The sequence below is a fragment of the Hibiscus syriacus genome, unplaced genomic scaffold, assembly GCF_006381635.1.
Source record: "Hibiscus syriacus cultivar Baekdansim isolate YM2019G1 unplaced genomic scaffold, ASM638163v2 tig00111392_pilon, whole genome shotgun sequence".
NCBI lineage: Eukaryota > Viridiplantae > Streptophyta > Magnoliopsida > Malvales > Malvaceae > Hibiscus > Hibiscus syriacus.
The window spans coordinates 341,349-355,218 of record NW_024063078.1 but is presented as its reverse complement, the minus strand read 5'-3'; the positions used below and the strand labels follow the sequence as shown (position 1 = coordinate 355,218).

General features: G+C 29.4%; 1 protein-coding gene across 1 annotated transcript; it reads left to right on the top strand.

Annotated features, from left to right (window-relative positions):
• The first annotated feature begins 10,377 nt into the window (after positions 1-10,377).
• LOC120160760 (zinc finger protein CONSTANS-LIKE 14-like) lies at positions 10,378-13,650 on the top strand. The gene is made up of 4 exons (XM_039171112.1): positions 10,378-11,331; positions 11,763-11,945; positions 12,548-12,813; positions 13,349-13,650. Exons 1-4 carry the CDS (start codon positions 10,513-10,515, stop codon positions 13,449-13,451), a joined length of 1,371 nt encoding a protein of 456 aa, XP_039027043.1. The 5' UTR covers positions 10,378-10,512; the 3' UTR covers positions 13,452-13,650.
• The last annotated feature ends 220 nt before the right edge of the window (positions 13,651-13,870 follow it).

The window sequence follows — 13,870 nt, the reverse complement described above, 5'->3', positions numbered from 1 at the left end:
TTTAGAGTATTAATGATTTAAAGTCTGAGTCTTAATTTTGATAAAAAAATATTAACGATTTAGCTTGGGGACGTTTAGGGTATTCTTTGATGATCACAACACAACCACTAACTGTTTATCGTTTTCGTTTGTGCGATCACATGTTTGAGAAAACGTGCATAGATAACAAACATTCTTTGATTTTCACGTGAGGAGAATCAAGCTGCCGACAAATTAACTAAGCCTGCTCGACCGCATCACTTTCTATTAGTGATAGGAACAGACACAAAAATTTATATTAAGAATGGTAAATTTATTAAATTTTAAATAAAAAATAGCTTATAGAAATTGAAAAAGAGTAAAGATATATTTCAATAAAAATATAAGAAATATATAAAAATTTTAAATTTTTTGAGAGAACTTCCACCAATCCCTCTAAGTCCATCCTTGGTTAATGATCTATGACATTCCACCGGCAGACCTCAAAGTATCTTAATCAGGAGCTTCCGATTAGCTATTATTTCATAATTGTTAGTTTTATAGCCTAATTGTCTAGGCTCTTTTCAACTAAAAAAATATGTTTGAATTATTTTAAATTTACATGGAAAATATTTAAATTATTAATTTTTTGATCATACTAAACTGGAAAATTTAAGGAAATAATACAAGAGAGAGAAAAAAAATTTGTAAAATGAAAATGATTGAAAATTATTTTTGAGATCTATATCATTTGCTACAGTGCACATGAAACTCGTCACGTAGACATAACGAGTTCTATAAAATATATTAAAATATTAAAACTCATCGTGAGGGTGTGACAAGTTCCATACAAATTTATTCTATATCATATGATGAATTCTACCTTTTAATATATTTTGTTCTACACTGTAATAAATATCGTAGATTCAAAAAAAAATAGGTCACCCTATTGTGTTAGACAATTTTCCCAATTGAATTATTAGACCAATCTTGCCTATCAAATTTGATCAAATTAAAATTATAATTGATAAATGGAAATCAAACTATAATTCTACCGATTAGAGTTAGGGTTGATTTAGTTCACATTCACAAGTTAAAAGCGAATTGTACGAAACTGTTTTATATTTATAGAAAACAATCCATCGAACGGAAACTTCTTTGATTTTTCCCATGAGACTGACTACCAATTAAGAAAGCCAGGTAAAGATCTGTATCATTTTAAATAGGTTTAATTTAAAAATAAATATTTAAAATATATATATATATATTTTTAAATATTGTTATCCGATATATATCGTGTTTATATATTTTTTGAAAATTTTATTTTAGAAAAACTTAAAAATGTTATTGATGTTTTTTAATAGATCCTAATTTTTTCCAAAATGTTAGAAATCCCTCCTAAAAATTTTAACCCCTCAAAACTTGCCGACCTCCCTTTGTCGGTCGGCCCCGTCGCAACGATCGCCGCCCTTGAATCCCTAATGCAGCAGATTCCCAAATACAAAAGGTTATGGTGGCTTAAATGTAGCAAATACTCCTTGTCGGCCGACCCCCAAAACTTGAATGTTGCATCGTCGTTTGCATTGATTGCTTCTTGGGGATACAATATCCAAATGCAGCAAGTTTTGGTGGCTTAAATGCGGCAATGAGCCACCCACCCCAAACGCAAGAAGCCAACCAAGCTTTAACCGACGACAACGAGGACTAATATTAGGATTTTAGGGATTGGATGACGACAAAGGCGGTGATCGATTTCTAAATAAGATGTGACAACTGGGTGGCTGTTGGAAGACGGCAAGAGCGCCGACCTGATAAAAGGGATTTAGAATTCAGATTTTTAGAATTTTGGATTTTAAAAAATTAGGGTTTTTATTTTAAATATTTTTTAAAATTTTATAAATATCTCATATGTCAGATAATGATGTTTTTTAAAGATCGTTACGGTATAAATACTTAAAATGATAATATTAGAAACGTTAAGCACTTATATTGACGGAAAAAATGAAACTAGACACCTAAATGAGAAAAATATATAATTTAAACACATTTTTTTTATTAATTTGATGTAAGTACAAGATAATATATATTCAAATATCACTTTTAATCTCTCGACATTGAAGGCTCACACCCTTGACATCTATAATGCTTGAATTCGAGTCCTCAAATAATAACAATAATTATTTTACCACAGACATCACTAGATGAAAACGATAAATTTTTTTAAACGTCTAATATATCTACATGATCTCGAACCTAAAATTCTGATTAAACCGAAACAACCTCGTTGTGTACTTCATTGCGAAGATAATACAACCTTGTCCCTTTAACACCCAAAATCTTTTAAATTGCAAAGTACTTTTCACCTTCCAGCATAAGAGAAAAAATAGTCCAACCTAAAGAGATTTTTCCATTTTCCGCCATAACCACGAGTGAAAAACCAGAAGGGAACACAAAAGTAGAAGAATCCCATGAACCATCATCCACAACAAAAGATGATCAATCACAAGGCAAACCAGGTGTTGATCATCATCATCCTTCTGCAAATGTACCACCATCTTCATCGGAGGAAGAAGAAGATAAAAAGCAATGGGGAACTCACATCATGGGGCCACCGGCAACACCTGTTGCTCACCCGGATAACCAAAAGGCTGCTGCTTCGTGGATCGCCGGTGACCACCAGCGAATCTATGAGCTGCCTTACCTCTTTACTCACCGGCGGCGAAGAAGCCGACGCCGAATTCATTTGAGCTTGTGATTAATTTGTTCAATACTTGGAGTAGGAAGGCCGAGACCGTCTCCCGCAACATCTGGCACAATAGTAAGTTTTATAGTATTGTAACATGATACGGTTTTTTTTTATTTGCACATTTGTTACGGGTTAATTGCACTCGCCGTCCCAAAACTATTATCCAAATTCTGAATTGGTCAATTAACTTCAACATATTCTAATAATCTAATTGAATTCTCAAAGTTTTTTTGTATTATGTTACTTGTATATCAATCGAGTTTTATTTTGGCAGTATTTTAGCCATAACGTTTTATTTTAGGGTAAAAAGACATAGCATTTTATAGAATAATAATTTTATCTCATTTTTTCCGAGACATTTTAGCCCTCAATGTTGGGGTTATTTTTGACATTATACATGTTTTTAGTTATGGGTTAATTTCACTCAACATCCCAAAGCTATTATCCAAATTCTGAATAGGTCAATTAGTTTCAAAATGTTCTAATTGAATTCTCAAAGTTTTTTAGTTATGGATTGATTTGAGATGTACTAATCACTAAATCTAAGTTACCATTTAACTCCCAAGCTAATGACTAGACTAATGGAAATGAATGCTTAGAGTTAGCTGACTGCAATACCTACTTGATAAGATATTAATATTACAAATATTGTGGCAAAATTTGGTGATAGAGTTTGAGGGATAATTTAAAATTTTAAAAAATCCAGAGGTTTAAATAAAAAAAATTAGATTTTTTGAAGGGTTTAGTTTACTTTTTTTGGAAATTTTGAGAGGATTAATGAGAATTTTTAAAAATTATGAGAGAACATTTCTAAAATTTAAAGTTGAATATGAATTTCTTTAAATAAACTAATTAACAATAATCATTATTTGTTTAGAAACCTAAATGGAGGAATCCCATTCATTTGATTTTACATAAAGAAACAGCTTTACCATATATAATAAAAAACGATTTGTTTAATCTTATCTGATGTTGATTTCACCAGTAAACACAATTCTATTGGTTGTGTTATAGGTACTAGCATCGCCTATTTATGACTATGTTCCCACCATTACGATTAAACGCCTCCTACCCACAATCCCATTGCTTCTCATTCATTTCATTTTGCACAAACACGTCTGTTATGCCTCAGAAACGTACATTTTGATGCCATTGCTCATTTGGTCAGATTTCGATGTCTTCTAAGTAAGATATTAAATTTGTATATCACGAATAAAAAACAATATTGAGAAAACATTTAATTCAGATTTAGATTTAATAAGGTCCTTGTTATCATCACCTAATGAAGATATTTTTTTTTAAATCTATATATAATTTCTTTAATATTATATTATATATTAAATTTATAATTATCTAATAATTTACTTATATTTAATTTTAAATAATATACTTTATAATTTAAATTTAGTATTTAATTTTTATAGATACTTAAATCTATTATGATTTGATCAATAATAATCTAATTTTAAGCCAAGCCTCGATGTTTTTCATTTGATCTGTTGAAAAATTAATAATGATTATAAGTAAAATAATAAAAAAGTACATATAAATCTTGTCACACATGTGTTGAATCACTGATTATGTGTTGTTTAATTATTGAATATTATATGAAAATATACAAAGAGTTGATTTTACTTGCATTTTTTTGTTTATGTATGTATGGTCGCCCAGCCATTCACATTAACTAGTAATGACCATTGCACTCAACAATTGATCCAATGGCCAAACTTCAAGTTTCGTGACCTCTAATTGGAAATACAAATTTGGGTTTTTGTTAGCCCGTAAAAATTTGGTTTATTAAACTAAACAAATTATAAATAAAAAAGTGTATTTAGTTTATTTATATTCATCAACAAATTCATTTATAAATTTATCTATTAATAACTTAGATAACGCTTTTGAATTTTTGTATTTTTCATATTTCGAAGTCAAATGAAAATAATACGAATACATGATTTATCTTCTTTCAAAAATCGGTGGATATGTTACTCAAACATTTTGATGAACCATGTTGTGTTCCCTTTGCAAGAGCGAGTATACGAATACAAAGTAGTACTTGTTCAAATATTCTTAGTTATTTGATAACGAAATTCATACTCTTATATTCACAATACTCGAATCTAAAACCTAAAGAAATAATAACAAATTTCTTAATTAATGAAATCACTTGTCTCGTGAAATTATTATAGTTTTCAATGAACTTTTTCATTTTAGTTCCTTTGTTGTCCTGATTTGGTTGATTGCCTTTGTCCCACTATGTAGTACAATTGCTTTATTTTTATCCACATGGTATACAGAAGTGCAATTTTATAGAATTCAAAACAATTTTAATTTCGATGCCTATTATATGTGGGTCTTATTTATATTTATTTTGGTCCGAATTATTATATATTTTAATTATTAATTCGATTATATATTATAATAATTGATTTATATTATTGTAATACTATTATAAATATTAATTTACCTATCAAAATATAACTATTATATTTATATTATTGTTATACTATTATAAATAATAATTTAACTATCAAAATATTACTGTCTCCATCTGAGATGGACTTTTGAGTTATAAACTACTTTCGTAAGCACTTAATTAGGGAAAATTTTAATTTGATCTTTGATCTTTTATTTATCAACCAAATTATTTAACGATTAAATTATGTCAATTAAGTTACATGTCGTTAACATTTGATGAAAGAGATTCTAAGATATTTAATATTTTGTCAAAAGGGTAATTTATGCCCATGTAGTAGACTCAATTTATCATTTTCGTCCCTATCGTATTTTCACATCAATTTAGCCCTCAAAGTTGTTTAATTGCGTCAATCTATAATCTACCCCTAACATAAAACCCTAAAATGATAACCCTGAACCCTAAACCATGCCCCTATAACATTTAAACCTTAAACACTAAATCTCTAACTTAAAACCCTCAATTTAGGAGTTTAAGTGAGGGGTAGGGTTTAGAATGATGTAATTGAGTAACCTCGAAGACTAAATTGATGTGAAATGATAAATTGGGTCTACTGCAGGGACAAAAATTACCTTTTGCCAAAATATTTTTATATAATTACACATTTGATCCTAATTATTTACACATTTTATCAATTTCGGTTAGCAAAAGCTCCTCATGTGACTAACGATAATTGCCTTCTTATGGTTTGATGTATTAAATTTATTCTTTTAAAAATATATATTTTTTCACTAAATTATTATTAAACTAATAAATCAATCCGAATTAGATTAGATTATATAATTGATTCAATCATCAATGTAACTTTTATAAGATTGATTTTACTAATTACTTTTAGGTTTAAGGGTCACATTTGTCTCTGTAGTAGATCTAATTTATCATTTTCGCTCTTATCGTATTTTTGCATCAATTTAACCCTCAAAGTTGTTTAATTACATCATTCTAGGGGTTTAAGTTAGGGTATAAAGTTTAAGGTTTAGAGGCTATGGGGGTATGATTTAGGGTTTATGACCATCATTTTAAGGATTAAAGTTAGGGGTCAAATTAGGGTTTTAAGTTAAGGGTAGGGTATAAGATGGTACAATTGAACAAATTCGAAGGCTAAATTGATGCGAAAATATGATTAGGACGAAAATGATAAATTAAGTCTACTATAGAAGCAAAAGTTACCCTTTTACCTTACTTTAATGATGAAATTGTCGAGACTTTTTTTTTATCAAGGATTAAGGGTCACTTTTGCCCCTATAATAGATTCAATTTATCATTTTCGTCTCTATCGTATTTTCGTATCAATTTATCTCTCAAAATTGTTTAATTGCATAGTTCTATACCCTACCCCTAGCTTAAAACCTAAAATGATAACCACAAACCCTAAATAATAACTACATGACCTCTAAACCATAAATCCTAAACCTTAATATCTAATTTAAAACCCTTAATTTAAGGTTTTAAGTGAGGGTTTAGGTATAGAATGATGCAATTGAGAAAAAAATAATGCGAAAATACAATAATGATCAAAATGATAAATTAGGTCTACTACTTGGGCAAAAGTAATATTTTTACCTTTTATCAATCATTAATTCATGCATTGATGAGATAGTTTCTCAAAAAATATTATCGTAATATGAAGTAATATTTTTTTAAATGAATGGAGAAATATCTTACACACAAAAAAAAGATGAATTAAAATCATGTCAAAGGACCAAAATGCTTATTTTCCCTTTTTAAAACAAAAGGCGAAAAGACAATTTTATCGTTGAATTCGGTTCAAATATTACACTTCAATTGATATTTTTGCCATCGTAGTCACAGGAGAGAAAGATGGTGAGAGCCAGTGCTACAGGTCCTTTTAACTTCATTACATAACAAATCCAACCTTATGAGATTCGGATGTCATTTTTGCCTTATCTTTACGTCTTAACAACATCATCAAGCTCCATGAGAATTTTGTCTTTTCCTTAAATTTGATTTCAGTGACGGAACATGACGAAAGAGTTTGAATTAAAATTTGAAAGAGTTCAGAGGGGTTAATTTAAAATTTTAAAAAATTAGAGGTTTGAATTAAAATTTTCAATTTTTTTGAAAAGTCCAGTTTACATTATTTCAAAAAGAAAAATGGGTCTAATTATTTTATTTTTAAATTTGAAAGGTTTAATAAGAATTTTTAAAATTTATGGGAGGCGTTTAATTAAAAAAATAAAAAATTTAAAGTTTAATATGAATTTTATTTTTTTTTTAAAAATTAAGAGTTAAAAACTAAATTTTCCAAAATTTAGGGGCATAGCTCCCACATGTCATCACTTAGTTCCGCTTATGTTTGATTCGATTAAAAAAATATTAAAATTTTGAATTTAATATCAAACTATTGAATTTATTATATAAACTTGAATTAAGGTCAGTTTGTTTTACTGAAAACTTTTTTTGAAAAATATTTTTTGTAAAATAAATTAAATTTTTTGAAAAACATTTTATGGAAAATGTTTTACGATGTTTAAAAGATGTTGTTTAAACCCTTTTCTCACTAGTTGATGAATTTTTAAAAAATTATTTATTACAAATATTAAATACAATAAATAATATTATTTATCATAAAACTCAATATTATTATTTTAAAATATTAAAATAATTTATTTATTATTAAATATTATTTTTATAATTTTACTAATAAAATATTAATATTGGCATATTTTATTGAAATAAAAATATTATAAATTATATTAATTATTTATTAAAGTAATAGTGTTTGATTATATTTTAAAAATATTAATTAGTATATTTTAAATATCATTATTAAAATATTATTAGATTATTATATTAATATTAAATATATAAATAATATTATTCATTATTAATAATTTAATAATATTATTTCTATGAAATTAATAAATAATATAAATTTTATTAATAATTTAAAATATATTATTAAAATTAAAATATAATATCTTATATTATTATAATATAATTGATTATTTTATTATAATATTAAAATTATAATATTATATTATTAGAAATATTTATAAATATATTTTAAATATTTTAATAATTAATATTTTGATTAAAATGATTTTAAAATATTTAATTAATATTCAATTCATAAAATAAAATTACTTTGAGTATTTATTATTTGAAATAAAAAGTTCGGAAAATGACTTACGGAAAATCAGACCGTAAGTCATTTTTCAGAAAACATAGAGGAAATTTCCAACCAAACACTGAAAAAATGAGGAAAACATTTTTCGAAAAACGTTTTACGTAAAACAAACGGACCCTAAATGTTCAAATTTAAGTATTAGATTAGTATTTTATTTAAACTACTTGAATTGTTCATATAACTTAAGTGCCGACATCAGTAAGGGCAATTAATAAACAATCTACTTAAGGTTTTGAGTTTGAATATTGTGAATTAAAAATTATTAGAAAGTTTTATTTTTATAAATCTAAATGTTTTATGATTTTTTTCTTAATTTGTATATAAATATTTGATCAATAAAATATCACTCATTAATCTAATTTATACATAAATTTATGGGACCCAATACGAACTCTAGTGACTTTGGTGGTAAGGAATCGTTGTTATTTCTTAAGGTTTCGGATGTGAGCACCAGCAACGTCAGAAGTACAAGTGTTCCATGTTAAATGATTGAAAATTATTTTTGAACAAATATAACTATTATACTTACCCAAAATTATTAAAAAAAAATTATGGGACCCAACAAATAATGTTGTCCTTGGAAATATCTAATTGTCAAGTAGCTTTCTCATTTCCTTTTCTTTCCAACTTTTTTTGTTCATTATAAATTGGAAGATAAAAAAGAATGTTATCATCAATACTTAAACACATGAGGATTAAAATGGTACTAAATTTAAAGTTTTTTTATATAATTGAAGAAAATATTAATAATAAGAAGTGCGACACAAAGAGATCATAAATCATACTCTAACTTGCGCATAATACTAATACTAATATCAATAACATAATTTAATTTAGCATATTTGATTCATGATCGAATTTTTAAAAATTGAAAGTATATAAATTATATAAAATTTGAAAAGAAGCTTGTTCCTTCGTTTTCTCTTAAAAAACCTAGTAGCTTATTCCTTCCTTTTTAATTATAGTTGATAAACCACGCTATTAGTTTTAATATTGGTTGTTGTCCGTTAATATTTATTATCTTTATTTTACTTTTCTTTTTTCTTTTTCTTATCCTTATTTTAATACCTAATTGCTAAAAACCAGTAGCAGTGTTGACATTATTTAATCAAATATTTTGTAAGAGATGAGGAATATTTTTAAAATCTATAGAATCAAATTTTAAATATACACGTGTAAACTTATATTCTAAACAATTTGAATATAATATATTGGAAAATTTTGTCATTACAATTTAGAAAGATTATATTTTTAGGGATAAAACAAATTTTAATGATTATATTTTAAAAAGTTAATAAATTGATATTTGAATTTTTGTTCATATTAGTTCTTAAACTTAAACTTAAATTTATTATTTTACGATGTAACATTTTGAGCCCATCACTCACAAGACATTATTAATGGATTTCAACATTCAATTTTGGACAATCAATTAGAGATTTTTTGAAGGGGTCTTACATATTATATAGTGCATAATTTTAACGTTAAATTGTATTCTTCGATGTATAGATTTTAAGAAAATAACTAAAACTTTTAAATATTTGAAAGGACCTAATAATCAAATTTTCAAATTTCAATAGATCAAATGCCAAAATTTCAAAATTTTAGGGGTCATACCCTCCATATCCTCCCCGTATTTCGTTATCATATGATATAATATTAGAGTATCGATTCATCAATTTTTTTTATTAAGCTAAAAATATTATAGAGTCGTATCTATTATAAATAATTTTAATCGTTTAATAATTAACGTTCAATCACCCTTACAGTCGTTGATGTTCGAATCTGTGACCCCTAAGAATAACAACAATTCATTTAACCACTTAGGTACGAAAAAAGTTACTAAATTCAGAAAATGACGAGGACAAAAATATGGACAAAATTGTAAAATTTGTCAAATTGAAGGACTAAAAATTAGATTATCCCATATTGATTTAAAATGAAAGCAAATTTGCTTCCCCAATACTTGTCATGTGCTCAGTACGAAGCAAACTACCCTACAAAAATAGTAATCTGTTTAATCATAGTAATAAAAAGCTGGAAAAAATCTCATTTATTTATTTAAAATAATTTATCTCTGCTATGCTGTCTGCTGTGCTTTCTAATCTTCATCTTCTACATCGAGGCTAGGGTTTTTTTTTTCTTTTTTCTTTGAAATTTTAATTGTCTATCACAAAAACTATGGTTATTCCAGCAGTTAAGGGAGCCGTGCCATGTGATTTCTGCAACGAGCAAACGGCGATTCTTTACTGCCGAGCTGACTCTGCGAAGCTCTGTTTGTTTTGCGACCAGCACGTTCACTCGGCGAACCTGCTCTCTCGAAAGCATCTCCGGTCTCAGATCTGTGATAATTGCGGGAATGAACCGGTTTCAGTTCGGTGCGAGACCGATAATCTGGTGCTTTGTCAAGTGTGTGATTGGGACGCGCACGGTAGTTGCTCTGTGTCGGCGGCGCACGATCGCACCCTCGTGGAAGGGTTCTCTGGTTGCCCGTCGGCTGTGGAGTTGGCTTCGGCATGGGGATTCGATCTGGAGGAGAAGAAAGCCTCGGATCGGAGCTGGAACGTGTATCACCAAGATTTGGTCATGCCGCCAGTGGAATCTTGGTTGTACGAGGCTGGTTTGCAAGAAATGATGGTGCCGTCCGAGGGTCTTGACTGCTACGGGGAGACGTTGAAGAAAGAAAGTCGCGGCAGCGGGAAGTGCAAACAGGTTATTTATAAGCAGCTTGTGGAGTTGATGAAAAGAAATTCCATGGACGGTGGTGAAGGCGGTATCGCCGAAGGTGGATGTGGAGATGAGGACAATCTAGTGTGTAACGTCGAACCGAACGTCGGTTTTGTGACTCAACAAGAAGTTATACAGCCGTTGCCACAACAGCTAACACAAACGCCGGCTCTGTTCACTTCTTTGCTGATGACGCAAACACAAGAAAGCGAACACGTTGTTAATGAAGGAAATGTGGCGTTGAATGGTAATCCAAACGGTCGAGCTCCCCAGGTACTTTTTCTTAGGTCTAATTATAAATTCATTCCTCTACAAAAATAAAATTGATAAATTAGTCTCCAGTCTTCGATTTTAATTTGTCAGAATTTGATCCGAGAAGTTAGTCTAGATGTTGAGAAACACATGATCTTAAATCGATGATTTTTGTTAATTTATTGCGTATAAATTGATCAACTGTTGATTTTTATTACTTATTTCCATATGAACAACGATTTAACCATGTTGTCCAATTGGATTAATTGTTGACTTTTCTTAAATTAAGATGGTCAGATCACTCAGAAGTACCAATTTTGACAAATTAAAGTTGATGGATTTCCTAATCTGTAATCAAAGCTTCCTCTTATTTTATTTTATGAAAAAAAATCAATGTTGTTAGCTTTGGCAATTTGAAATAGTAACGATAAGTTGGTTAGAATTGATTACAGATTTGGGATTTTAAGCTAGGGCGGTTGAGGGGTCAAGAAGAGTGCAGGCAATCCAGATTGGAAGATGAAGTTGGGTACGGCAGAAGCCATACAGGTTTCTTGATTAACAATTTTAACCAAGGCACTAATGCAAATTTGCTAGGCTACCCCCCTCCAAAACATGATTTGACTTCACTCAATAATGTATGTTCCTTGCTCATTCTCTATTTTCACTATTGTGTTATGATTCGTCTTTTCTTGTGATTTCTTGTTCATAATTACTGGAGTTTCTGTGAATTTATCATGTGGCCAGAAACATAAATTTAATACATCGTTTATCATAACACTTCTCTTGGAGTAATGGTTGAGGCTTCCTATTGACACTTGAAAACAAAGGTTCAAACCTTGAAAATGGTTTATGGGAGAGTATTTTGTGTTTGGGTCCGATCCGACTGAAATATGGCTTAACTGGGAGTCCTAGGAAAAAAAGCAAAAGTGAATATATGCCCTTTTTGAATTTAAGGGTGGCTCTCGATCTTCAAGTATCTGGTAGTCATGTTGGGTTTTGATTATTCTAGAACTGAATCAGGTCAGATGCCAAACGGGAAAAGTTCTTCCATTATTTCACAAGGTTTGTTTATTTGGTCTGTGTTATCTTTGTTTGATGCCAAATAAACTTGGAAATTTGATTGGGAATTGTTGCACTACTCGGCAATCCCCTCCTCCCCTAGATACAGCAAGGTTAACTTTGTTTTGCTTACATTAAAGTCTCTTTTGAGTGTTGATTTTGGAGCTTGAAAATGCAGAACGACACAAATAACCCAGGTGCAAGTGGACCAGCCACATCTGAGAGCAACAATCTACCACTACCAAAGCCATCATCGGGTTCAGCTTTGGGTAAACACAAAGGGTCTAGCAGTTCCAATGATGTTAACTTCCCCGAACAACCTTTCCTTGTGAGGCCGGTTGAGCAAGCAATGCCAACAGCAATTAGTAAGGCTGATCGCGAGTTGCTGGGGCAGAACCGAGGCAATGCCATGCAGCGTTACAAGGAGAAGAAGAAAACACGAAGGTACAAAAATCCTTACACTTAAGCTTAGCTACGTAATTTCACCTGTTAAAGGTTTTTTTTATTTTATTTGTATCTTGTTTCTGTGACCAAGATTCTAAATTTGTCTTGAACTTCAAAAGCTCTAGTTTTGTATCCCATCAGGTCCTTTCTTTAGCTTTGTTATTAGCTTCGACTTAAATGCCAGCTCAAATATGGAGTAAATTTAAAACACCTGAATTATATAAACACATTTACCTATCGCGTAAACTACTTGGATCTCACTTGTAAAAAAATATAGTGATCCAAGTTGTCTATAGTATACGATAGGTAAACATGTTTATTTGATTTGCGTGTTTTAAAATCGTTACATGACAGATCTGCACTGACATTTAACGCCTACGCTTACTTCCAAGCTGATGGAAGGACTTGATTGATATAGTACTGATACTTTAAAAATTCAATTAGAACGTTTGAAGATTGTTTTTAATATGACGCATTGAGGATTTATAACGAAATGTCACGGTGCTGTTAACGACAATCTCCATTGTCCAAACAGGTATGATAAACACATTCGATACGAATCGAGGAAGGAAAGAGCGGATACACGGAAGCGGGTTAAAGGTCGATTTGTGAAGGCTACGGAAGCTCCTGATGATTAGAAGCTGTGTAGTGAGAGTGAATGATCTTTGTATGGATTGTGCTGTAAATATTTCTTTTTTTACATCTAAACGTGTAGCTTAGCATTTTCTATATGATCTTAGTATTTTCCGCTTGCTAGTTCCATCAAATTGAAGTATTTTGGCTTGAGGGTCAACTTTGTTCCGGTAGTAGACTCAATTTATCATTTTTGTTCTTATCATATTTTCGTATTAATTTTGTCCTTAAAGTTGTTTAATTGTATCATTCTATTTTTTAACTGTAAACTCTAAATTAATAATCTTAAATCTCAAATCACTTTAGGGTTTTAAGTTAGAGGTGAGGTATATAATGATGTAATTGAACAACTTTGAGGGTTAAATTGATTCAGAAATATAATATGAGTGAAAATGATAAATTAAATCTATTATAGGGCAAAAGT

Coding starts and splice junctions, on each gene's coding strand:
- LOC120160760 (XM_039171112.1), top strand. CDS start 10,513: ATGGTTATTCCAGCAGTTAAGGGAGCCGTGCCATGTGATTTCTGCAAC. Junction 11,946..12,547: donor ATTTGACTTCACTCAATAAT/GTATGTTCCTTG, acceptor TTGAAAATGCAG/AACGACACAAATAACCCAGG. Junction 12,814..13,348: donor GAGAAGAAGAAAACACGAAG/GTACAAAAATCC, acceptor TTGTCCAAACAG/GTATGATAAACACATTCGAT.